Source organism: Mus caroli, unplaced genomic scaffold (assembly GCF_978045245.1).
Source record: "Mus caroli unplaced genomic scaffold, Mus_caroli_1 scaffold_13, whole genome shotgun sequence".
Taxonomy (NCBI): Eukaryota; Metazoa; Chordata; class Mammalia; order Rodentia; family Muridae; genus Mus; species Mus caroli.
The window spans coordinates 57,168,059-57,195,712 of record NW_028227268.1 but is presented as its reverse complement, the minus strand read 5'-3'; the positions used below and the strand labels follow the sequence as shown (position 1 = coordinate 57,195,712).

The window sequence follows — 27,654 nt, the reverse complement described above, 5'->3', positions numbered from 1 at the left end:
GAGGAATGAATGCTGGTGGGAACCCGGAGCTCCCAGCTCCCTGCGAGGGGAGGGGTCAGACGCGGGTCGTGAACTGGGACACTTCTTGGGGAGCCAATAGGAAAGCCGGTCTCAGGTAGTCCCTCACTCGCCCCGCCCCGCCCCGCCCCTCGCTCCGCCCCGGCGCCGCGCGTCGCCAGGGCCGCGGAAGGGCGCAGCCGTCCAGCTTCCGGAAGTGCCTCGGTGAGGGTGGCTAGGGCCGAGGTAAGCGCGTAGTCTAGGCGGATCGGAGGGCTAGCTGAGTCCCGGGGTCAAACCTGAAGTCACTCCAGCTCGCGCACTGTCAGGAGCGAGCTACGGCGGGGACAGCGGTCTCAGCCCCGTGCCTGTCGCGCTCGCGGACGGCAGGCGCGTGCGGGGGAGGGGACTCGGGGCGGAACGGAAAGTGGACTCTTCCGGGTTGCTCATCCCAGGAGAGGGATCGGGATGGTCGGGACTCCGGTTGGACACTGCCAGGTGGCTAACCGCTAGTTACTGGCCCTCAGTGACAACCCCAGCTGCCCCTTGCAAACCCCCAGAAGGCTGCCCTAGCTCTTCCTGGGCTTGAAGCGTTGCTGCTTGGAAGCCCTGAAGGATCCAGAGCTGTTAACTTTTTTTATTTAAAGATTTATTTATTATTATATGTAAGTACACTGTAGCTGTCTTCAGACACCCTAGAAGAGGGGGTCAGATCTCATTACGGATGGTTGTGAGCCACCATGTGGTTGCTGGGATTTGAGCCATCTCTCCAGCCCACTTTTAATACTTACTTTACAGGGCTGTCAGGAGGGTCATCAATGGCACAAGCAAAGCCTAAAGTGGCCTGATAAACAAAGGGCTACCTACATGTGCAACCCTGTGTGCAACCTACGTGTGCATAGAAAAATTGCATTTCACTTCTATTTCTTAAAGCGTCGGTAATACAAATATAACTGATAAATCACAAGTTTTTTCTGTGAGGAGTGAGAGGTAAATTCTCATCCGGACACAAATCCAAAGTCTCTCTATAAGGTAATTTAATTTTGAGTAAATGGACGCCTTGTCACAGATGCCTGGGTGGTAGCCACCAGTTGGCCTCTACTGCATGAAGAAGTAGTATTAATATCATACAATTTAAATGTGTAAGATTTAGTGTCCCAGAATAGTGCTTCTTGAATAGTCTCCAAATTTGTGTTAGGAACTAATTCTGATCAATCTTACAGGTAGAAATTTTGCTGACTGAAATTTTATTATTTTTGTAAAACTCAGGAAATCATTTAGTTAGTGAAGGGGTTTTGTGTATTTCATTTCTAAAAACAGAGCCTTCTTTAAAAGTTGTCCTCCTAAGCCAGTGATTCTCAACCTTCCAAATGCTGAGACCCTTTAATGCAGTTCTTTTCATGGTGGTGACTCCCAACCAAAAATATTTTTTGTTGCTACTTCATAACTGTAATTTTGCTACTGTTACAGATTGTAATGTGAATATCTGTGTTTTCCCATGATCCTAGGTGACCCCCATGAAAGGATCTCAACTCATAGGTTTTGAGCTGCTGTTCTAAGCTCATAACATTTGGTCAACTGTGATTTCAGGATCATTTTGTGTGAAAATATATTGTAATTTCCATTGCGATGTCTTTGACCACTGATTACTAATTTCTACAAGTTGGCATTTCAAGATCCCTTATTGGTGTTGATTTCTCATTTGATTACATTCTGTCCTGGCTAGTTTATGTCAGATTGAGTCATCTGATTGGAGAGAACCTTAGTTGAGAAAATGCCTCCGTAAGATCTGGCTGTAGGGTATATCCTTAATTAGTGATTGATGGGGAAGGGCCCATGCATTGTGAGTGATAGCATCCTGGGCTGGTGGTCTTGAGAGTTCCCTAAGAAAGCAGGCTGGGAGGAGGAAGCCAGTAAGCAGCACTCCTTCAGGGCCTCTGCATGAGCTCCTGCCTCCAGGATCCTGCCCTGCTTGAGTTCCTTCCTGTCCCGACTTCCTTCAGTGATGGACTATGATGTAGAAGTGTAACCTGAATAAACCCTTTCCTCCCAACTTGCTTTTTGGTTGTGGTGTTTCATCATCATAATAGAAACCCTAATTAGGATGTCATGGTTACAGAATACATACTTGAAGTTTCCAATTGTATGAAATGTGTGTACCTGGTTTGTTTTCCTGAATATTTCGTATGGACTTCATTAAGCATACTAGAGCTGTGGGGTTTAGCTTTGGTGGATACTAGAAGTCAGGACAGCACCTCACTCCTTTAATATCAGCATTAGGGAGGTTGATGCGTGCAGTGTGATTATCTTGAATTCCAGCCTAGACTCTGCTCCAGAGACAGACCCTATCTCAAAACAGCAACAGCCCCAAACACCTATCCTCAAACACACACCAAATAATCAACAAAAAACTGATACTAGGTGTGTCTACACTTCTATTTCTTGATGTTCTGTACCATCTATTTTAATGACATGCCATCTTTTTTGTTTGTTTGTTTGTTTGTTTTGGTTAGTACTATTTTAGCTATACTATTTATTATTGATGAGCGAACACATTTCTCAAAATGAAATGACAACCCCCTCCTTTGTCTTTGTGTTGGCTAGTTTTATGTCAAGTTGGCACAAGCTATCGTCAACTGAGGGGACCTCAATTGAGAAATTGCCTCCATTAAGATAGGGCTATAGGCAAACCTATAGGGCATTTTCTTAATTAGTAATGAGGGAGGGCCCAGCCCATTGTGAGGAGTGCAACCCCTAGTAGTACTGGGTTCTTTAAGAAAGCAGGCTGAGTAAGCAAGTTCTCCATGGTCTCTTCCTGCCTCCAGGTTCTTCTCCTTGTTTGGGTTCTTGTCTTAACTACTTGGGATGCTTAACTGTTAGATTAAAAGTGTTCATGAAACCCTTTCCCCCACAAGTTGCTTTTGTTCACAGTATTTCCTCACAGCAGGAGAAACTAACAGATCTTCCAGTCAGCTTGACCACATATACTAATGTAGTCATACCAGTTTTCATATGCTTATGCCACATTCTGTTTTCATATACTATGCCAGCTCCTAGTAGTAGCAATCAAAATTAGGCTCAACATCTGTGGTTTATTCAGTTCAAGCACATAAGAAACACTAATGAAAAAATCGTAGGCACACGTTTTTATAGAACTGGAAACTTCAAGTATGTATTCTCCAACTACAGTCTAATTTAAATAGAAATATATTCATACAGAAATATATCCATTTCCTTAATTTTTATTTTTAAACTATTTCTTCTGCCTAATATTAATTTGTGGTGCTGTGCATGGGACCCAGGATTTTACACAGGCTAGTCAAGTGCTCTAACCACCTGGCTACATGTCAGGTTATTGTGTCTTTATATTTAAAATGTCTCTTTCAGATAGCATATATCTAGGTCTTGCTCTTTAAAATCTGAAAGCTCTGTCTTGTAGTGTGAATGTTTATCCCATTTACACTTAATGTAGTTTATAGATGGTTGGGTTTTACTCTACTGCATTGTCTTGTTTTCCATCACATTTTTTCTCTTTTCCTGTGATATTTCTGTTTTTTTTTTTGTTATGTTTTAAGTAAGTTATTTTTTATGTATGTATGTATGTATGTATGAGCTTTTTGCTTGCATGCATGTTTGTGCACCTTTGTGTGCTGGGTGCAGCAGAGGAGGCTAGAAGAGGGTGTTGGATCCCTTCAAACTGGAGTTTCAGATAACTATGGGTCACTTTGTGGGTGCTAGGTATGGAGCCTGGGTCCTGAGTCATCCGGAATATGAGCCAGTGCTAACACTATGCATCCTTAAGCTTTACGTAGAGTTTAGCCTCTCAGGGTCTCTGTCATTGTGCCAGTTTCTATAGCCCAGTTCAGATCTGCCAGTTCTCACCTCTTACTTGACCCTTCCCACTTCCTACCTGGCACCCCTTTACCCCCAATTGCTTCCGATTTTCTTTTTCCGATTTGGTAAGTCACATCTATATTAACAAAATGGATTCGTTAAATGTGTCCTCCCCATGCAATTTTAATATCTCTTAGACTACTATTTTCTGAAAACCTTAAATGACATCATTTTTTATTTGTTTTATATATCAGTACACTTTTGCTCTTTTCAGACACATCAGAAGAGGGCATTGGATCCCATTGCAGATGGCTGTGAGCCACCATGTGGTTGCTGGGAATTGAACTCAGGACCTCGGGAAGAGCAGTCAGTGCTCTTCACTGCTGAGCCATCTCTCCAGCCCTGACATGTTTTATTTGTATATGTATGTGGCTGTACATAGTGCACTCGTGGGGTCAGAGCACAACTTGTGGAATTCAGTTCTCTCCTTCGACTGTGTGGGTCCCAGAGACCGAACTCAGGTTGTCAGGCTTAGCAGCAAGTGACTTCTCCTGCTGAGCCATCTCACAAGCCCTCATCTGCCTTTTAAGGAGGTTATCAGAATAAAAAAAAAAAAATATATATATATAGCATTTGTATTCATCAGACATTGACTGTTTTTGCTTCTTTTTATTCTTTTCTGAAGATAGGAGTTTTCCAGCAGTGGGAGGAATGAATGACCTTTATTCTTGTAGTACAAATTCACTGGTGACAAATTTTCTGAGTTCTTTTTGAAAATTTTGTTCATGGCTGTGTGTGCATGTGGCATGTGTGATATGTGCAGTGTGTGTGTGCTGCATGTATGTGTGGTGTGTTTGGGTGTGTGTATGATGTGTGTGTCTGTATATGCCTGTATATGTGTGCATGGTGTGTGTGTGTGTGTGTCTGTGCATGTGTCTGCAGTGTGTGTATGTGTGTGCATGTGTGTCTGTGTGTGTGTGTGGTGTGTGTGTGGTATGTGTGTGTGCATGTGTATGCTTTAAGGAGGACTGAGCCCAGAGCCTCATGAATGGTGGACTTGCATTCTACCTAACTCTTGTAAACTGTGTATTTTAATTGTAGTTGTTAAAGGATGTTTTTGCTGGATTTTGAGTTTTGTTTTGTTTTGTTTTTAAGCCCTTGACCATGTTGAAGTTGGTTGTTGCTGACTGCTGCTTTTCTTGCCTTAGATTCATATTTCCTATTTATTTGTGTATCTAGTAATTTCGTGTTGCATTCTGACTCTGAGAGTGGGCGCGTGAGTGATGCTGAAGGCCAGTTATGTTCTTGAGGAATGTTGCTGTTTGTCGGAGCAGGCAACTAGGCTTTATCTTACACTTTGGTTAAGCAAATCTTTGGAAGGAGCAGGGTGTTTCCCATAGCTTTTCACATTGATGAAATGAAACTGCAATCTGTGGATCTGGTGGCAACTCCGTTTTAGGTTTTGTTAGGGCAGGTGAAAATAGGTCTTACTGAAAAACTGCTCTTTGGGTTTTTGATACAGGGTTTCTCTGTTTAGTCCTGGCCATCCTGGAATGATTATAAAAATTCCAGTGCCTCATTCCTGATTGGCCTTTTGTTTGTGTTCTGATCTTTGTTAAACCTTGGTATTTTATCCTGGTGATAAGCAGCCTCAAGCCTGTCCCAGGGCTTAGGGGACAGCCCATACTGACATCTGTCTCTGTTGGCAAGTTCCTCCCTGCTGTGTTCTTCAGAGTAGACTCACTCCAACAGCTTCCAGCTGTGCTCATGTCGACTCAGCCTGCTGAACTCAGCATCCTCCCCTCTGGCAGCAAAGTCGTCCCCACATAGCCAGCAGTTATAGCCGTGGGCTTCCCTCACCAATTTCTTTCAGAACTGCATTCTCACTCGCTCAATGGACTGCTTAAAAATGGCTGTCTCTCACTCGCTTTCTCCAGTTTGGGAATTAGGTGTAGCTGGCCAACTAGTTTGTTTTATCACTTATTTTGCCAGGGCCAGAAATTCAATTCCTCAAATATGTAGTATTCTTTACTTTAGTAATGTTTCCTTAGTACCACTGAGTACTACCTGAGTATGTGAATGAGGTATGTAGGCTCTTTAAAACAACAACAACCCCCCCTCCCCATGCATCAATTTAGAGAGGTCCTCATGAAAACCACATGTCATTAAGCTGTTCTTACCTCTCCTTTTTTTGCATCCCTGAAAGAAAATTGCTTTGGTTGGTTTTTGAATGTTACACTTGTCTTTTTTCCCCTCCTTTTCCTCCTCCTCTCCATCCTTCCCTCCCTCCCTTCCCCTCATGTCTGTCCTCCTCTTGTCCTTTTAATTTACTTTATTATTATTGTATACATGTATTTGGTGTGCATGTTTGTGTATATGTGCATGTGTCCACACATGTAGCATTAGTGTTATAGAGAAATGTTGATGGTTAGCATCTTCCTTTATGATGTTTTAAGGGTCAGTCCAGTGACCCACTCTTGTGAGCACCTGCGACAGAGTCAGCTATTAACAGGATAAATGATCCTTTGAGAGCACGTTAATAATAACCTTAGCCCTTACTGCTTTCCTTCCCACTGCCTCATGTGCTGTCTTCTGAATCCTGAAGCTGTGGTAGCCAGCTTTGTGTCATTGGACAAATACCTCAGATAAACAACTTTTAAGGAGAGGTTTATGTTGACTTATACTTGGAACTATAGGTTTTGGTTTATGGTTTCTTGGCCCTATTGCTTTAGTCACTGTGCCAGTTTATAGATACTAGGGATTGAACCTAGGACTTGGCTCATGTGAGGTAGGCACTGTACTCTCTGTTAAATCCTCAACCCTGAATAGCGTTATGTATTAGCTTACAGGTACAGATATACAGAAGTATGTGTTTACTTGGAAACTCATAGTGAAATGATTTTGTGTGTCCATTTCTTTCATGTTTTTCTTTTAAAAAATTTAAAATTTTATTGAGTATATGGGGATAAACATGCACATACTACAGTGCACACGAGGAGGTCAGAGAACAACTTTTGGGAGTGTCTCTCACTCCATGGGCTCAGGGATGAAACCCAAGTTGTTAGGCTTAGATAGCAAATGGTTTTATTTGCTGAGGCATCATGACAGCTCTTATTTTTCTGTTTTGAAATAGGGTCTTCCTACCTAGCAGAGACATACCTTGAACTTGTTATATAGTCCAGGTTGGCCCCACACTCACCATCTTCTAAGTGCTAAGATTACAAGTGTGTGCCACCATACCTACCTATATGGCACGTTCCGTTCTTCTATAGAGTCTCTGGACATTTGAATACCAATGGAGAATATAAATGTGGGCAGGATAAAGCTGTATACTTTGCTTTGTACCTTCAAGTTTACAGCCTCTCAAAATGGAATTGTATACATGCTGAACAGTTACAGACCTGTAGGCCTTTCGTGGGGAGCACACCTGTGTGTTGTTTCTGACCATGTGTTGTTGTATTGTTCATATACAGCATTGGCTCTCATTCCTCAACATCCTAGAAGACACAGTTCTCTCCAGAGACTGCTCCATCCTGGAAGCCTCTCACCTAAAAGATCCCGTGAAGCCAGACAATGCCTGTTGACTTGGGGCAGGCCCTGGGCCCGCTTCCTTTTCTGGCCAAGGCTGAGGATGCCACATTCTCTGCATCAGATGCTACCCAGCAAAGAGAGCTTGCCAACCCTGAGACTGCTCGCCAGCTTTTCAGGCAGTTTCGTTACCAGGTGCTATCCGGGCCCCAGGAGACCCTGAGACAACTCCGGAAGCTCTGTTTCCAGTGGCTGCGGCCAGAGGTTCACACCAAAGAGCAGATCCTGGAACTCCTCATGCTGGAGCAGTTTCTGACCATCCTCCCCGGGGAGATCCAGATGTGGGTGAGGAAACAGTGTCCAGGCAGTGGACAAGAGGCAGTGACGCTCGTGGAAAGCTTGAAGGGAGAACCCCAGAAACTGTGGCACTGGGTAAGCACACTATCTTGCCTGTGAGTAATGCCCAGGTCCTCTGGGGCTCTCTGGCTCATTGTCTTTTCTTTCTTGACAGTTCTTAGGACCCCAATTATACAGGGGTCATAACTGTAATAACTATAACTAAGGGGTCCCAAACTAATATCCAGCCCTTTGATTCTCTGATACAATCCAAGCATCAGCAAGTCAGCCGAATTCTGATGGCTGTCTACACAGGACCAGAGCCCAGCCCCACAGAGCTGTTCTGGCACTTCAGATGCTACCCACAAATGCCACGACTAGTGTCTCAGCAAACTGGTTGTCCAATTTGATGATCGGTGACCTGTAGGACCCAGGAATATGCCTGTATTACTTTACCAGTTTGTTATACAGAGTAAAACTCCCACAAGATAAGTGGGAGAGAGAGACAGACAGTGTGCTCCCTAGTTCTCTTAGAGTCTCTTCCCGCTTTCTCAGAACCTCGGGGAGTTGACCAACTGGAACTCCAGACACCCCATTGTTTGTATCTTTTTATTTTCTGGGGGTCTCACCATTCTGGCACAGTTGCTTAACTCATTTGCCATCAGTGGTTGAATATCCCTCTCCTTTCCCTGGAGTTAGGGGTGGGGTCAGCTGAGAGTTTTAAGCCTGGAATCCCATGATTGCTTCTTCTGGCAATAGGCCCCCTTCCTGAAGCTATTTAAGGGGCACTACGAGTTGACTGCCCAGCAAGGACTTGGCGGTGGGTGAAAAGTCTGCATTATGCATGATGGAAGATTCCTGTGCTAAAGACAGGGGTTCAAGGAGCTTTCCCCGGAGCAGAACACCAAGACCACAGCTTACCCTGAATTTAATTGTGGGTAGCTGTCTAGGAGAACATAATATTAGCAGTATGATTTGAAGGGCTCTCAGACCTGGTTTAGGCCTCAGTTTCTGGTCTGTTTTTCTGGGTTAAAAGGGGCTTTTTTTTTTTTTTTTTTTTTTCCCTGTACCCAATAGCCATAAGACTGTCTATCTCATGGTCTGTTGTAGAAGGCCAGTTCCCTTAACTTTGAGCAATCTTGACTCTGCATCCTTCGGTAATTAGTGCTGTTTGGTGTCCAGATCAGCACCCAAGTTCTAGGACAAGAGATTCCATTGGAGAAGGAGAATTTGACACACTGCCCTGGGGACAAGTTGGAGCCTGCACTGGAGGTGGAGCCCTCACTGGAAGTGGCACCTCAGGACCTGCCCCTTCAGAATTCATCCTCAGCAACTGGGGAGCTACTGAGCCATGGTGTGAAAGAGGAATCAGACATGGAGCCAGAATTAGGTGAGGGGCAGTTATCTGTTGTGCTATGTGGTAGTCTCTGGGAGAAACTTGGGGACTGTGGTTAGTATGGCTGAGTGTATGGTGAAACAGTATAATGCCCCAGGAAAGTGTGGAAAGGACGAGATGTGTATTTTAAACCATTCATGATCGGGTCATACCATTTGGGGTTTGGCTCTTTGGCGGGAGCTGGGAGAGACGTGGGTGAGACAGGAAGTGTGGAGTAGGGGTGGTGGTTGTTAGTATGCAATCACTAGTCTTTGAATTTGATTGACACTGCAGTCTGTTCTAATTTGTGAGGAATTTCATGGTGTCCCCTGGGGAGTGGTTAAGGGACTCTGAAAGCCTTCTATTCTTTGCCACAGCTCTGGCTGCTTCCCAGCTTCCTGCCAGACCCGAGGAGAGGCCTGTTAGAGACCAAGAGTTGGGAACAGCAGTTCTCCCAGCACTACAGGAGGTGAGCAGAGGTCCTCAGCCCATGTCCCCTGGCCCAGGAGGGTTGGTGGGGACATGGTTGCATAGGAGTTGCATAGCCACTGCTGCTGCTCCATAAAGAGTTGAGTTCCTGCTTCTCTCGACAGACATCTTGACAGATGGATAATGGAATCTGGCCTCTGGGAAGAGGTGCAAGTTGCTTTGCCTGGTAGTTTCTGGTTTTTTTTTTTTTTTTTTTTTTCATTACTTTGAGCTCATGCTAAGAAAGGGCTATTTCATTTCCTAATATAAGCTACCCACACAGGAGTCTGTTAGAAACTTGGAATGGTTATTTTTCATTTATGACAGGTGAATTTTTTTCTCTCTGATATCATAGAGACAATATTGATACTCAAAACATATAGTTTAGTAAGTTCTGGTGTATGTATGCAGCCCTACAACACAAGCATAATCAGGAATAACTATCTCCCTCACATGTTTTTCTTTAAAAACATTACATCTTAAGTTTTTCTTTGAAGGTTTTTTAAAACATATTTTTATTTTTATGAGCTGTTTTGTCTGCGATGTGCCAGGTGCATTTGGTGCCCATGGAGGCCAGAAGAGGGCAGATCCCAGGAGCTGGAGTTACAGATGGTTGTGAATTATCATGTGCATGCTAGGGATTGAACCCAGGTCTTGTGGAAGAACATCCAGTGCTCTTTAACTGCTGAGCTGTCTGTATAGCCCCTTCTTTTTTTTTTTTTTTTAATTTTTTTTATTAGGTATTTTCCTCATTTACATTTCCAATGCTATCCCAAAAGTCCCACATACCCTCCCCCACAACTCCCCTACCCACCCACTCCCACTTTTTGGCCCTGGCACTCCCCTGTACTGGGGCATATAAAGTTTGCAAGTCCAGTGGGCCTCTCTTTCCAGTGATGGCCGACTAGGCCATCTTTTGATACATATGCAGCTAGAGTCAAGAGCTCCGGGGTACTGGTTGGTTCATATTGTTGTTCCACCTATAGGGTAGCCGATCCCTTTAGCTCCTTGGGTATTTTCTCTAGTTCCTCCATTGGGGGCCCTGTGATCCGTCCAATAGCTGACTGTGAGCATCCACTTACGTGTTTGCTAGGCCCTGGCGTAGTCTCACTAGAGACTGGTATAGCCCCTTTCTTGCTGTTTGAGTTCTTGTCTTCTGTCACTTGCAGTACCCCAGCCATTCTGAGGCACCTAACTACCTTCTATTACCACATATGTATATTTTCTAGAATTTTATATAAAATGCAATTTTATGAAATAACTCATCTTCCTTTCCCCTACATATAACATATTATTTCCTCTGTCTTTAAAATGTCTTCTTGCTGGGTCTGTGTTGTCTATCTACCTACATCTCAAGCAATTGCTGGGTTATCTTTGTTTTTATAAATATTCTCAGGATGTGGTTATTTGGACAAAGATTGTTCTATTTTGCTCAGACTTTTAAGGTGTGTGTGTTCTTTCAAGATGTCTAAAACTATGCATAACATTGTACATCATATGTATAGAGAGACTGGGGCTTTTCTATCATTCCTCTGATAGAGATTAATTTGTAAGTTAGGAAAGATGAGTGACTTACATTGACATCTAATAGTGGAATAAATCTAGCAGCGCTCTGTAATGAGAGTTGCATGAGTGTGGAACCTTGTGTCAGTCTGTCTTACTGTAACTCCGTGCTTACCCTTTATGTGCTGATGTCAGCACAGACTTGCATGCTGAGATGGAGTGAGGTGGGTAATAGAACTCTCACCCACCATGGCTGAGACATGGTGTGACAGCAAAACTAATACTAATGTTTTCTCTCTCTCTCTCTCTCTCTCTTTTTTTTTTTTTTTTTTTTTTTTTTTACCATTTTATGGGTAGAAGACTTGTTCTAACTGTAGAACTCAGCAACTTCTGTGTGTGGCTTTTTCCTTAGTGAGTAGAGAATGTTTTCATTTTCCAGTTTATAGTACATACTTCATGACTTCTCTCAGGCATGGCCACCATCTCTTGCACTTCACAGAGCTTCTCTTAAGTAAAATAAGGGCCAGTTGAACAGAAGCACTGATCATACAACTGTGGGTCTGTCAGCAAGCAGAGCTGCTAAGTAACAAGTGTGTGGGCAGTGTATGCAGAGGGATGTCTTGGTGGGCAGTGAATGCAGGGGCATGCTCTGGTGAGCAGTGTATTCAGGGGGATGTCCTGGTGAGCAGTATATGCAGGGTGGAAGTGCTGCCTGGACAATGTATGGGTGGATGTGTTGGCTAAATTGACGACTTACATCCTGCTTGAAATTATGTCATCCACTCAGAATGACACACAGTTGCTGGGTGTGGTGACACACCTGTATTTTAGCCCTTTTAAAAATGAAGTGGTATGTGTTGTAGATTCAAGGACAATTTAGACAACAAAGTGAGTTTCAAGCCACAGTGAATTGTGCTGAAGACACTGTCTCAAAAAACAAGCAGACAGATTATAAATGAAAGAATGTACAACTTAAAGCCTAGGAATTATTTATGAAATATTCCATTTGATGCTCTCAGTCATCAGTTGACAGTGGGTAACTGAAACCTGAGATGTGAAAATAGAGATGGGCAGGATTGTGGCTGAGCACCCGAGAAGCCTGCTACCCAGGGCCAAGGTTCATTTGAAAACTGTCTACTGATTCCTTTTTCTTTGCCAGCAGTCTCATCCCATGGTGTTTACTTTCTGCATTTCTTTGTAAATCCTGGGTGTTATTCCCTGTGTGAAGTGTGGCTCATAGGGATTTCTTCCCATCCTGGGGCTGTGTGTTCTGCTGCTTTGTGTCCTGGCTGTGCAGAGGGTTTGGATTTTTATGAGGTCCATCTGTTGGCACTTGGTCCTTGATTGTCTCTGACAGCTCCTGTGCTGGCAGTGTTCTATTCAGAAAGTTCTTGTCTACTCCAGTTGTCCCTGTGGTTTCCTCTACAAGTTTCAGCACTTAGGGTTTTAAATTAAGGTCTTTGGTTAATTTTTTAGTTGATTTTTGTACAAGGTGAAAGATAAGAATTTAATTTCAACCTCAGGTAGATAATTGGTTTTGCCAGCACCATTTATTGAACAGCTATCTTTTTTCCAATGTAACTTTTGGCCTCTGTGGTTAAAAAATGAAGTGTACATAGCTTTGTCATCTTACTTTTAGGTCCAGTAGACCTACACCATTGGCACTAGTTTTATTTTAAAACCAAGCTGTCTCTCTCTCTCTTTTTTTTTTTCCAACAATTTATCATTTCATTTATATGAGAACACTGTAGTTGTCTTCAGACACACCAGAAGAGGGCATCGGATCCTGTTACAGATGGTTGTGAGCCACCATGTGGATGCTAGGAATTGAACGCAGGGCCCCCAGAAGAACAGTCCGTGCTCTTAACCACTGAGCCATCTCCCCAACCCAAACCAAGCTGTGTCTTAACTTTATGAAAGGACTATTGCTTCTGGAGTATGTAGGGACAGTCCAGAGAATTGGTTAATATATTTAAACATTACAGACAGCATCCGTTACCTGTTCTGGATAACTTGAAAGATCAAGGCCAGGCATGGTGGGCACTTGCCTGTAATTCTAGCACTCAGAAGCCTGAGACAGCAGTATTAGCATTTCAGGCCAGTCACAAAATAAAACAAAGAACCAATATGATGATTACACACACATACCCAGTGCCTGTATTAGGTAATTGGTGACTCCACACAGAGTATTTGTATCAGTCAACTGGTGACTGTACATACGTACAGCTCCTGGGCTAGCCGACTGACAACTATAAGTATGCACAGTGTCTGTATTACCTGATTAGTAACTCCACCCAGACACGGTACCTGTAATGGCTGAGTGATGACTCTACACACACACACACACACACACACACACACACACACACGCAGCCCTTATTAGCCGATTGGCAATTTTACACATACACAGTGCCTGTGTTAGCTGATCGGTGACTATATACACATCATGTAGTAGTTGACAACTGCCTACCAACCACTGAGGTAAATAAGTCATCCTTACATATCCCAATAACTACCAACCCCAACCATTATCAGCTTTAGCAAAACCTTCATATTTATTTAATGGAATTCTTTGAAAAATTAAGGGAAATTTAAGTAAACCCCTACCTCCAGTTTTGTCTGTTAATTTGAAGTTTCGCTAATTATTCCAGAATGCAGAGGGGATGTGATTACTCCTTCATAGTATGTCATTATCAGAAACTATGACTGGGTAGAGTGCCCCTAACTCTATTTGAGTTGAAGGTGGCATAGTCGATAAGCCCACAAGATGGTGCTCTTTCCACTTGGGAACAGGCTTTTCCATCAGAGCACACAGTGGACTTTGGGACTTTCAAAGGGAAAGGTATAGCTGCTGGTACCCTGCATCTATAGTAGGGGTTGCATTCAGGCCTCAGCTTCTTGGCAGTTTTGGAGTGTAGCTTTCAGCCATTGGTGCAGTGTTGAGTGACTCTGGACTGTCAGTTGGCTGATGGTGATGTTGGAGCTTCCAGTGCTTGAGCTCTCTTGCTTCACAGAGCAACAACTGTTGCAGTGCCATGGAGAATGTCCAGTGTCCAGCAAAGCTGCCATTATGTCAGGTGCTTGCATGGCGTCCTTTTCCCTGACAGCTCTCAAGTGAAGGTCTTGTGGGTTCGAACTGAGGACTCCTGTATTTAGCAATATTTACTCAGACTGGCTGTTTCCAGAAGTTTCATTCATGTAACAGTAACAAAATAATAAGTTTAAATTTAATTTTGTATTTACAGTATAGTTAAGAATTTTGAACTTTTGAGCATTCTGATGTTTTTCATACCAAAAATTCTTTTCTCCCTTCCCTGACTTCTCTCTCCCACACTCAGTCTGCTAATTCCAGCCTTTCTCTCTCCTGGAGACCTTGCTGACACTAGGTGGCAGACTTGCTTTCGAACTCTGGGTGAGAAGCTCATGGTGTCCTGTTGTAACAGTGGTGCTTGTATTTCTTCTTTCAAACTTCCCAACAAGCTTAGTGCAAACCGCCAGCAGGTGGGGACCAAGACTCCAAAAGGTTAAGTCACTTGCCCAAGGTCACACAGTATAAAGTGGTCAATCTGGGACTTGAGGTCTCGTGTGCACAACCCCACAGAGTGCTGCCAATTACTCTAATGGGTTGCTAATGTCAGCTTCTTTGTGGGGAGAATGAAATTTAATTTTGCAAAGTAGATGGAATTGAGGTGGGTGGCCTTTGGGTCTTCAGCCTACTGTTGAAGAGGAGAAAGGCTACTTTGTCTAACAGTGGAGCACTGAGTAAAGCCAGCTTCCCTGAGTAAACCGTTGAGGGACTCCAGATGGATACAGTTGTGACTCCTAATGCCTTTGTTTTGGAATCAGGGCTTACAGCTGTCAACTCTTAGTACCTTTTCACTCATTTACAATTACCTTTCTCACTAATTTCCCTTTTGTTGTTTTTCCTTTCTCTTGGATTTCTAGGTTGCTAATAGTGGGGATAGCAGGCACCCAGTGTCAGAAGAGCTGCGGCTCTTGAAAGAGACAAGAGCAAGGGTCAGGGTGTGTGTTATTCTTCACTCCTAATTTGTTTCATAGAAAAACCAAAACCCAGAAGTACGCCCCTAATGCTTTATAAACTGGGCAAGCAATGGGGATCTGAAGCCTGTCATCCTCCCATTGTCCTCTTTGTCCTTGACAGGGACTCACTTGCTCCAGTGAGTTCTTAGGTCTCCTGTTGACCAGTGTCCACAGCACATTCCTTCCTCTCAGCTTTCTGTGGTTTGGAAGCAGGTTTAAGCACCTTCATTGGAATGATACATCTGTGATTTCCCCCAGGAGCAGTGGAGACACCTGGATTCTACTCAGAAGGAACAGTACTGGGATCTCATGCTGGAGACCTATGGGAAAATGGTCTCAGGAGGTGAGGGCATGTGTCCACCTGATGGGAGGAGATGAAAAGACTGGGAAACTGTTAGGTATTCTCTGTGCATTCCAGGAGGCACCTGCTGAAGGTGTGTGTAAAGGGAGGCATTGGTGCTACTATAGGAAGTTGATGAGTTAGAAACAGCAGGCTTATAAGAATGTCCCAGTATTTAAAGTGTTCTGTTCTCCAACGCGTGATTGCGTTAACTATAGTAATACCCTTAATTTATGAAACACATTAAATGGGCATGGTGATACTATTCCCCACCCTCCAGCCCCATTTTTCCCCTTTTGACACAGGGTCTCACTAGGTAGCCCTGGTTGACCTGGAACTTACTAGATAGATTAGGCTGCCCTTGACCTTACAGAGATTCACCTGTCTTTGCTTCTTGAAGGCTGGGATTAAAGGGGTGTGCCACCATGCCCACCCATAGGATTCCCTTTTTAAAGATGTTGGAAATGAGCATCATCAGATCAAGGACTTGCTCAATCTTCTACAGCTCCCAGGGGCTGAGTTAATGTGGAAGCAGGTGTTACTGGCTTTAGGTCCATATTCTTTTTCCTACTAAACTGAACTGCCTCATGAAAGGTATGAGTCCCTGTTTTGATGTTTGCACCAGCCTGCCAGTGGTCCCTGGGTCCTTGTCACCTGTCTAGATTCTTGTTTTCATGGTATTCACCATATGTCCTTATCATCTAGTTCACTGGTGAGTGTATATAAGTGACTCGATGTCTGGGCTTCTCTTTTGAGTTCCCAGACATCACTGTTTGTCTAAGCCCACAAAATTTCCTCTCTCAGTAGCAGGCATTTCCAACTCCAAACCTGACTTGACTAACCTAGCAGAATATGGGGAAGAGCTGGTGGGACTGCACCTTCACGGCGCTGAGAAGATGGCAAGACTCCCCTGCAAAGGTCAGTGGTGTCATAGTCTTTAGCCATTTCTGACCTCTGCAGATCAAACTGCAGGTAGTGGGTGAAGTAGTTATTGCATTAGTCATAGCTAACTGTGATCCTGACTACCTGCAGTTGCTGGCTACAGGGCTGTAGGTATATTTATTTAACCATGAAAGAAAGAGCACATGTTGGATCTACTGTCAGTCTTGTCTATTTCAATAGTTTGCCTTCTCAGAGAGAACTAATATTCAGACAACATGAGGCCAATATAGGTAGTTAAAATTTCCTCAGAAGGACTCCATGTAATAGCCAGTACATCAGTAAAGAAATTCAGAGAAAATACTTTTTGGATTTTTTTGTAAAAAACTTGTATTTGTTAGTCTGTGTTTATGATCTGTGTGAGGGGAATGCTGTGCCTTTGCATGTGTCCAGAGGCCAGAGCGCAGCCTCATGTGGCCATCTTCCACTGTTGTGGGGGCTCTGGAGATCAGACTCAGGCCATCAGGCTGGGGTAGAAAGCGCTCCTACCCACTGAGCCATCGTGCTGGCCAAAACTAAACTTTCTCAACTGTTGCGGCCTGCCCGCAGTCCACAACACGAACGGTTCAACTGAGAATGGCAGTTCGCTGAAAAGAGAGGAATCTAGACGGGGCGGAAGAAAGAATGGAGCTAAGACAACATCCTGATCAAAGCTCAATTTTACTATTTTCAGACACTCAGTTATAAAGGAAGGGGGAGGGAACCCAATTTCCCGCCAAGTAACTCAGGGTCCAGTAGCAGGACGAACACGTGTGTGCCTCCAGGCAGCAAAGGCAGGTTCCAGCAGTAGGCGTGGCAGGACGAATGAGCAGGTAGCTCCACCCTTGAGCAAGCAGGTTCCAGGCTGGGGGAAGGGAGGCCACATCTCCTCCCATTAGTTAACAAAACAAACAAGCAAACAAAAAAAAAGAGGCTGGCCTGAGACAGAAAAATTATTTATGTTCAATAGTTCTGCCTGAGTTCTTAGGGCTAAAGAAAAAACCTGTTTCCGTGGGATTCCCTAACTTTTCTAGTGGTAAACTGTATTTGGCTAAGACTGTCTTTATTATCCTAGTAAACCACTAACAGAATAGGCTCTGACTTTATAATGCTAATTAGTGCTGAATAGGTAACTACCTGTTTGCATTTTAAGTAGGGCGTTGGAACCCTGGCTGAGTTTAACTAAACAAATTTAGAATAACACTGAGTTGATATTCCTCTGCAATTTTGGGTGACAGCCAGGGAAACAGGGAGAAGGGGTAAGACTGGCTGGCTCCTAATACAAGGCCAGTTGGCTTTTTTTTTTTTTATTTGGGTGGGAGGCAGTGAAGGACTTGCCCTTTCGACAGTAAGGTCTTCAACCTCTCTCCCCCCTATTAATTAAGTTTAAATAGGCAATGCTTAACAGAGGTGATCAAATGATTTTTTTTCATCCGTAGATGAGTGGGCCTTTAACCTTGACTTGGGTGGACATTGACCTGATTCCTCCCGTGAGTGTTATAACAACTCACATCTGTGGCTCTTGGTATCTTTTGGGGAGGGGAGGCAGAGCCTTAGGTATTTTTGGTTTTTAGCTGGAGTCAGATACCAACCTCTTTCAAATCAGGTGTGTCGCACAGGGAACTCAGAAACGGTCAAGCTGGACCTTCCCTCCGCAGTAATCTCCTGCGCCAAGCGGTACCCATACTGTATTCATATGATTATGAATCAGTAGCGAAGTTCTGAGTTATGCGCGGTCTCTATATGAGACTTGTCAACCTCAGATTTAGCAAGGCCTAGACAAGAATTATGTCAGTATTAACACCACTAATTTTGGTTAAAATAGGAGCTGAAAGTCTTTCCTCTTCATCTCTGTTATTCCCAATAGCCTGAGGAACTAAGGACACCTTGCAGTAACAGCAAGGGTGAAAAGCCAGAGGCCAGCTAAGGGACTAAGCCCATCTCTATCAAAATAAGAACTAATCTCTGTAAATATATGAAATTTCTACTTCCCTAGCTCTCCTGGTAAATCTAAATCTTATCTTAGACTGAAAGCCACATGCTGGGATGTCCTTGGAAGGGAGATTAGCAGTACCACCTGTTTGCTCTTAGGGGCGGAGAACCGGAGAATGTGGATTGACCTGCTTGAGAAAAGAAAGAAATCTAAACAATGAGAGTGTAGCAATGTAAATTTTCTGTTTGGAGAAGTCAAGGTACTTTATTTAGATGCAAATTGTAAAACTAAAGCTAATCTCCGGCCTCCTGTAGGGGAATTGGCTCAGAGGAAAACAGTTTCTGGGAGCTTCCACTCCCAGCTGAATTCTAAGCACAAGAGGAATTTTAGTCTTTAGAATGATACTTACGAGAAGAGACAGAATCTATGTTTACCTGACGAATTAATCTCTCTGGTAGCCACCGTGCTCCATCTTCATCTCTTGAAAAAACACAAACCGAGCCTCTTCCCCAGATTAGAACTGGATCCGGACCCTTCCATTTATTAGTCAGGGCGTCCTTCCATTTTACCAATGCATAAGAATTAGAAGTAACTGGGTGCCAGTGGCGTTCCGCTGCAGACTGACCTTTAATGTCAGTTTGCAAAAAGTTTAGGATAAATAAGGTGAAGGCAAGATGAGCCTTTGGTGACCTTGGGGGAAATGCTCTGAATTAACTTTGCTAGGTAATTTAGAATATAGGAATCTCTAATAATTGAACTGAATATTAGACCAGTCTAAGATTGAGTTAGAATGGCTGGTCACACTGAAGAAGAGTGAAAAATCATTATGACTCTATTAAATGACTAATTTTACTAAGTCTGAATATACAGTCTCTGATGTACTATTGCCATAAAGTTAAAAGGCTAGAAGCTAGTCTAAACTGGAAAAATGACAAGCAAGGATTTAAGGTAAACTTCCCTTGAGAAGCATTAGTTAATAAAATACTTTCCACTTAGGAAACAATATATACTGAAAGATTAAAACTTTTGGCTTCTCGTAAAGAAGCAGAAACAATAAACATTTTTCTTACATAATGTAAAGCTATATTAGCCATACGTAGAGGCAAAATTTTCTAGTGATTACCAGTTTACTAGAAGCAAAAATCTTTGAATTTAAGCATTATTTTAAACATCTGAATAGATCTGTAACACTGTTAAAAAGAAATTTTCTTGAACACAGGGAAAAACTTTTTTAGGCATTGTTTGCAAAACAAAAGAAAGGGCCACAAGCCGCTCTGGGACTGCCCAGAGCCCTGTATTGACTCAAAGGTAAAATACTTTTTAATCTGAGCATTAATCTTAAATTTGCAATCAAACTGCAAGCTGCAGTCAATGGAACAATGGCAGTTTTAACCATAATTTTTAAGTTTTTGTGCAAGGTTAGGATAATACCTACAACTTTGGGAAAGCAAAACCTATGTTTAAAACAATTTATCACTGTTAAAATCAATATTAGAAGCATTACTATCATATTACGAAGTTTGGATATCAATTAATACCTATGAATACCTATTAAAGCAAGCTTTAACGCTTTAATAAAGAGGCATTGCTTTATATCTTATCTTAAATTTTACTATTTAGGATAGGAACCACATTAATCATTATCTAAACTAGAAATATCTTAAGAGACTCAGCCTCTGAAGCTTAATCTCAAACTCTAACTCGCTTAGCCGTGTGTCCCTATGAGTAGCACCTCCCGAAGTGGTGACTATAGGTGAAGTGGGAGATTCGCAAGAGGACCAATTCTCATTAAGGTAATGGGCAATTCCTCTATCTGAGTGATTCTTGTTAAAATTCAGTCCATCATCAGAGTTTCCACATTTATCAATTTTTGAGTTAAGAAGATCTTTTTCTGAGGAGGCCTTCTCTGATAGGCACTCCTCCTGAGATACCACAAGCTCCGCCTGAGGGCAATTTAGCCCTGGAGAAGTTGCATCTTTTATAGCATCATTTACAAGCGCCCAGAGACCTAGGGTAAAATTATCTGTCTGAGCGATATTCAAGGCCTCACCAACTTTCTCCCAGGTTCCACAATCTATCGTTTCTTCTTTCTTGAACCATGGACAACAGCTATCTATCTTATCTAAAAAATTTCTTACTAATTGTACTTCAAGCCTTACTCCTCTGGCCTGAAACAACTCCTGAAAACTAAAAACAACCGCCTGATCCATGACTTTAAACCCTTCCTTCTTCCACCTAAGCAGCTTTCTAAAAAGCTGCGGCACACCGCCTGTCTCCGTATCTAGTTCCGATTAACGAGCTGCTGACCCAAGCAGAAACAGTGTTGGGTTAGCACTGATTCAAACTTGATTCGTATCCTACCGCATCCTCAGCAACACTTTACAAAACTGAAATTTTAGGCTAGCGCTAGCATGTGTACCTGTCCGTTGCTCCGATGCTCCGATACGAAGATCCTTTCCTTTCTTGTGGAGCTCCACACAGCAGTCGTTTCTCTTAGCATCCCTCTGCCATTCTTCAGGTCCCAGTTCTGGCGCCAACTGTTGCGGCCTGCCCGCAGTCCACAACACGAACGGTTCAACTGAGAATGGCAGTTCGCTGAAAAGAGAGGAATCTAGACGGGGCGGAAGAAAGAATGGAGCTAAGACAACATCCTGATCAAAGCTCAATTTTACTATTTTCAGACACTCAGTTATAAAGGAAGGGGGAGGGAATCCAATTTCCCGCCAAGTAACTCAGGGTCCAGTAGCAGGACGAACACGTGTGTGCCTCCAGGCAGCAAAGGTAGGTTCCAGCAGTAGGCGTGGCAGGACGAATGAGCAGGTAGCTCCACCCTTGAGCAAGCAGGTTCCAGGCTGGGGGAAGGGAGGCCACACTCAACCCAATCCCAATCAGTGCTAAATAAACAAACAGAAGAGTGTTCTATTTAGTCTCTGTGGACCTGGACTTCATTAAATAGCAGCATCAATTGATGCTTAACATGTTTGAAGACTGGCAGTAAATCTGAATTTTTTACATAGGTCACTCCCATGTGTACACACATGCCCATGTACACGTGTATTGAATTCTAGAATCCTGGAGAAGGAAAAGGACTCAGATTATCCTTTCCCTAATGGAGTCTAATCATTTTCCTCTGCTAATGTACTACAGAGAATAAGAGTTGATAGATATGGCTTTATTATCAATTGTTTTTTGTTCTGGGAGTCACGTCAGATTTTATACATGCAAACCACACATTCCACCCAGTTCTGATTTTAATTTGGAGCAGTATACTTACTATTTCACAAGAGTTCCTTTGGAACAATCGCTTGACACCTTGTCATGTCATCAGGGAAGACAGGCGAGCAAACTTGGGAGAAGGCACTTCATGAGTGTTACCTAGAAAAGGAGCCTGGGAAGACTGGGGCTATCTGGTTCACCTCGTAGGATTAATATTATAAATTTTGAATTTTAAAATTTTTGGTATATGGGTTTTTTATCTGCATATATCTACACCACATGCCTTGCCTGGTGTTCAAGGAGGCCAGAAAAGGCCATGAGATTCCCCAGAACTGGAGTTGCACACAGTTAATGAGCTACCACATGGGTGCTGGGAACAGAACCCAGATCTTCTGTAAGAACAGTAAGTGGTCTTATACACTGAGACTGTTATTATTATTATTATTACCATTATTATTTTAGAGATGATTTTTTTGGGCATATTTATATTCCCAGTAAGAGTGAGTAAAGAACAGAGCTTGCCTAACCTTTTAGCAGTTGGGTTTTATTTATGATATTCAGCTCATTATATCCCATCTGTTTTCTGTTTGGCTTGGTGTTTTGTTGGTTTTTTTAGATCCATCCTTCTTGCTGACTTGGCCCCATTAGATTCTGCCTTGCATAGCCTGTCTTTATAGCTTGAGATAGAACTGAAAGCATATTAGAAGTAAGTGTGGGAAGATTAATTTGGAGGTGATGAGGACAGATGGGAAGAGAACACTTGGAGAGAGAAGCTTGTACAGGGCCTAGTAGGGGTCCAGGTTTATAGGGAGAGAGACTGAACTGGGGCGGAGGCTACAGCGTCAAGGTAAGAGAGGACCAGTTGGAAAACTCAACAGTTGGGCAGACTGCCAGATGTGTAGTAAGGCCAAGTGCAGAAGTCAGAGAGAAAGGCTGTCTTTGACCATGTGGAAGGAGAGTTCACAGTGAAAGCAGATCAGCAGGGTCAGCCTCAAAAAGTTGTATACTGCATATGTAGTCAGGGTACCCAGGGAATAAAACAACAGCAGAAAAGTAAAACAAACAAAAAAAAACCCCAAACCAGTTACGTGATTCCTAAGTAGATATCTTAACAGCAGAGAAGAATAGGGAGTCAAGTTGGAAGCTCCCTCCTGAGTGTTACCTAGGGAAGGAGCCCAGGAAGTCGAGGCTGTCAGGTCGCTTCTGATGAAGGAGGCAGCCGGGATCCCTGGGCAGGAGCTGCTTCTCTGTGCAGGGCTGTGAGGGAGCTGCTGGAGAGCTTTGCCTATGTTGCTTAACAGAATAAGCTAGAAATCAATTTTTAATTTGCAAAAATAATTTGCGAAGTAGACACAAAGAAGAAAAACCATGAGTGGATATTTTATTTGCAGTCTGTTTGGATTGGAAACATTTTTTCTAACCATAGAGGTGAAAAAATCTTTGAGGAAAAGATTAACAGACTTATAATAATAATTTGCCTATAAATTAAAAATAATTCTATACATCAGAATAACTTCAAACAAAAATACTGCAACAAAATTGGTGTAAAACATTTTTGTGAATTTGATAGATAAATAATGGTCTGTTTTAATTTTTTTAAAATAGAGAAAAGTTAAACCAAGTTGATGAGAACAAATTACTTTTTTCAGTAAAATTTGGACAGCAGTCTTGGAGTATAAAAAGTAGCTCCCAGATGTGGGAGGAAAAAGATTTATCCTTTTATCACTGAGGAATTAACATTTAAAATAACAAAAATCCGTTTTTCACTGGTCTAAATAGCATACATAGAAAAAGCATTCAGTACTCAAGGGTTAGCACCCTCCCATTTCTCCTGCTTGACAACATACCAGAGGATGGGAGAGCCCTTCTGAGAAAGTCAGGTTGCCAGGAGGTGTTAGGAACTGCGGGGCTGGAGAGACGGCTCAGTGGTTTAGGATTCATGTCTGTACTGGCTAATTTTGTGTCAACTTGACACAGCTGGAGTTATCACAGAGAAAGGAGCTTCAGTTGAGGAAATGCCTCCCTGAGATACAACTGTAAGGCATTTTCTCAATTAGTGATCAAGGGGGAAGGCCCCTTGTGGGTGGTGCCATCTCTGGACTGGTAGTCTTGGGTTCTATAAGAGAGCAGGCTGAGCAAGCCAGGGGAAGCAAGCCAGTAAAGAACATCCCTCCATGGCCTCTGCATCAGCTCCTGCTCCCTGACCTGCTTGAGTTCCAGTCCTGACTTCCTTTGGTGATGAACAGCAGTATGGAAGTGTAAGCCCAATAAACCCTTTCCTCCCCAAACTGTTTCTTGGTTATGATGTTTGTGCAGGAATAGAAACCCTGACTAAGACAATGTCAAAGAGCTGGGTTTGGTTCCCAGGATCCACAACCACCTGTAACTCACACACACACACACACACACACACACAAATATATATATATCTAAGAACAATTTACAAAACAAAACAAAACCATATTGTTCAAGCCATCAGGTATTGCAGTTGTGCTCTGAGGAATTCTTTTAAGGCATTGATAAGAAAATGGGTAAACACTTATGAAAAGAATTGCTTATTACAGTGATATTTATTGTAGTAAATAACATGATTAAGGGCATAGATTTCCACAGTGGGGAATTCCTAAATTCACAATATATTTATTATTGTTTTCATGGTGGCCGTTAATGGAGTCCTTTTTAAAGACAGCAGACAGTACTTTACCCTTTGAATGGGCTATGTCTTGGCACTCAGAGAACGAACATGTTCAGTTCTATCTCTGATCGGTGTGTAGGCCTGGCAGTTCAGGTAAGGTGAGAATAAAAAGAGAGAAGAAAACAACCTGTTGTTTGTTTTTGTTCAGTTTGGTTTAACTTTTTGAGGCCAAGTCTGAGGTAGAGCTGCTGGCCTTGAACCTGTAGCTCAGGATGGTTCCTTGTTTTTTTTGTTTTTTTGTTTTTTTGTTTTTTTTTAAAGATGGGTCTTGCTCTGTTGCCTGAGCTGCCCTTGAACTTGTGATCTTCCTGCCTCACCTTCCCACCCAGGGATTATAGGTGTATGATGCTATGCCTGGCACTGAATAAAATCTTAGATTTATAAGGATAAGGCAAATTAAAGAGTTTAAATAAACCTTCCAACCAAAAGGAAAAATTAACATCTTTACCAGATCAACAATAATCAGAAACCTGCATTATGAGAAAAGGCATAATTGTCTACACAAGTTACTAAAGCATGTATAACTAGATGTGGTGTCCAGTGCTTGAATTCCCAGCTACCCAAGAGGCTGAGCAGGTATGACCTGAGCCTAAGAGTTTGAGGGTTGCCTGGGCAACATAGCAAAACCAAAACTAGTTACATAAAACATATAGCAAGGCACATAGAACTGCTCTAGTTAGCTGGTGTGGCACAATATAGCCTTATTGCATTGAGCCTACAATAAAATTATGGATACAATAAAACATTAATGAAGTTTATTAACTAAATTTTCGATTTCTTGGGCGGTAATGGTGCATGCCTTTAATCCCGGCACGTAGGAGCAGAGGCATGTAGATCTCTGTGAATTCAAGGCCAGTATGGTCTACAGACCTAGTTCTAGGACTGCCAGGACAACACAGAGAAACCCTGTCTCAACACGTCCCTCCCTGCCCCCCATAGGTTTCTTATATGAGAATTCTTGTTAAATATTAAATAGACCAGGGTCAATATTTTACTATATAAATGCTATCTAGCCAGATATAGAACTGTGTTCAATATGACATCAGTTTTATCTAAAAGTAGGTTATACATATGTGCATGTAAGTGAAATTAGACTGGAAGTCCAGATACAGTGGCACTTTAATCCAGCACTCAGGGGACAGAGGCAGGCAGAGATCCCTTAGAGTCTGAGGCCAGCCTGGCTGATGAAAGTTCTGGGCTAGCTGGGGCTGCATTGTGAGTCCAGTGTCATATATCCCATAATAATTGGTAATGCTGTTGGGGTGGATTTGGGTTTCTTACATGTGTTTATTTTCTCCTCCTAAATTCTGTGTTTATCTTTTATATATAATCAAATAAAACTCTTGGGGCTGGATGGCTCAGCATTGAGAGCATGTGTACAAGCATGTGTCTTGCAGAGGATCTGAGTTTGGTTCCCAGCACAGATGGCTGTGACTCTAGCTCCTCTGTGGGTACCTGCACTCATGGATATGCAAGCATACTTACATACACATTATTACAGATAATAAGAATAAACCTTAGAAAGAAAACCAACCATCTTAAGAAGCACTGATTGTATATAACTTTGGTGGTTTTGGCCTTTAAGTGCATACTGTCTGCTTGTGGAGAAATCAGAAAAGCTCACTAGAAGCCGGTGCTCTTCAGAATGAGTGACTCGGCTTCAGAGCCAATTGATGTAGCCTTGAACCAAGCCCAGGCAGAGTAAGTCTGGAGTGCTCAGGCACCTGGGTGATAGTTTTCTTCCACATTTATTGATACCCTTTCAGTAAAAAGAAACATGATGCTGGCCTGGCGCCATCTTTGCATCATTTGGATAACAGGGCATAGCAGTTACTGCAACTTAAACCTTCTTTTTCCTTTCAGAAGACAGACAAGAAAATGACAAAGAGAACCTAAACTTGGAAAATCACAGGGACCAGGGATGTCTGGATGTTTTCTGTCAGGCATCAGGTGAGGCTCCACCACAGACTGCCTTGAGTGATTTCTTCGGTGAGAGTGAGCCGCATCGCTTTGGAGGAGACAGTGTCCCAGAGGCTCTGGAAAACCTTCAGGGTGAGGGAACTGGGGCGCATGTCTTTCCTTATGAAAGGGGCTCTGGGAAACAGCCAGGTCAGCACATACAGAGCTCGTCTTTGGGAGAACTGACTGCCTTGTGGCTAGAGGAGAAGAGAGAGGCCTCTCAGAAGGGACAGGCCAGATCCCCCATGGCCCAGAAACTGCCCACTTGCAGAGAGTGTGGGAAAACCTTCTATAGGAATTCACAGCTTGTTTTTCACCAAAGGACTCATACCGGAGAGACATACTTTCATTGCCACATTTGCAAAAAAGCCTTTCTACGAAGCTCAGACTTTGTGAAACATCAGAGAACTCACACAGGAGAGAAGCCCTGTAAATGTGATTACTGTGGGAAAGGCTTCAGTGACTTCTCAGGCTTGCGCCACCATGAGAAAATCCACACAGGAGAGAAACCCTATAAATGCCCCCTCTGTGAGAAAAGCTTTATTCAGAGGTCAAACTTCAATAGACATCAAAGGGTGCATACGGGTGAGAAACCTTATAAATGTACCCACTGTGGCAAGCAGTTCAGCTGGAGCTCCAGCCTTGACAAGCATCAGAGATCACACTTGGGGAAGATGCCCTGCCCATAGCCATGTTCCCAGGTACTACAGTCCATTGCAAGCCTGCTCAGCTCTGCCTTGAAGAACTTGGACCAGAAACGACTTCCTCCTCTCTGTGTGTTGGAGGGAGAGGAGCTGGGCACTCACTGTTTTGATGTGGAGGGGATGATGTTCTGAGTTGAGTCTAGTTTTTCTTTTTGCACCAGGAAATAAAACAGTTTTTGTTTGTTTCAGCTGGCCTCCTATTTTGGACCCCCTGGGAAAGACATGCAGTGTAGATAATGACTTTAGTAGCTCTCCAATGAGAGCCTGACTGGCTTCTAGAGCAGGCTCTCACAGAAGGGGAGGTAGGGTTGACTGTGAGTGCATGCCATCTTTGTCAGACTGGTGACAGAGTTCCTGTCTAACTGTCCTTTATTTGAAATAAACTGAGCTGAGTTGGTCTCTATCTTTCTTGTAGCTGCCTTGTTCACTGTGTTTTGACTCTCACTTCTGAATATACAGTTTTCATAGAAGAGCCCATGTGGGGACAGAGCTCCAGGACCACCCCATAGAAACCTATCAGGTTGGTCATGTAGCAGAAAGAAACTAGAAAACAAAAGCACAGGCCATGCTGGGCAACCTTTACCTCAGGTAAGTTCTGCCTGTCACGTGGTCACATGGCTCAACTCTCCTTTCTCCTGGCATCCTTTTTGAACTGTTATTGTTGCCAGAGTGTTTTATGTTTTAAAATGTTCTTTATTACCTCATTTTGCCTGTAGGGTGTTAGGAAGAAATCAATAGTATCGATCTAGTTTTTAATACTGCCCAGGACTTTATTAACATATATATGTCTAACCTGCCCGTTTGTCC

At 43.0% G+C, this 27,654-nt stretch overlaps 1 protein-coding gene across 3 annotated transcripts; it reads left to right on the top strand.

The window, feature by feature from the left end:
• Positions 1-160: 160 nt before the first annotated feature.
• Positions 161-27,035, top strand: Znf18 (zinc finger protein 18). Of its 3 annotated transcripts, none has more exons than XM_021176999.2 (7): positions 161-243; positions 7,305-7,791; positions 8,878-9,085; positions 9,448-9,539; positions 15,341-15,425; positions 16,230-16,340; positions 26,048-27,035. In XM_021176999.2, exons 2-7 carry the CDS (start codon positions 7,405-7,407, stop codon positions 26,830-26,832), a joined length of 1,668 nt encoding a protein of 555 aa, XP_021032658.1. In that variant the 5' UTR covers positions 161-243; positions 7,305-7,404; the 3' UTR covers positions 26,833-27,035. The 3 variants fall into 3 exon arrangements, with proteins under 3 accessions (XP_021032658.1, XP_021032656.1, XP_021032657.1); XM_021176997.2 differs by having other exon boundaries at positions 16,227-16,340; XM_021176998.3 differs by lacking the exon at positions 161-243 and adding an exon at positions 417-495 and having other exon boundaries at positions 16,227-16,340.
• The last annotated feature ends 619 nt before the right edge of the window (positions 27,036-27,654 follow it).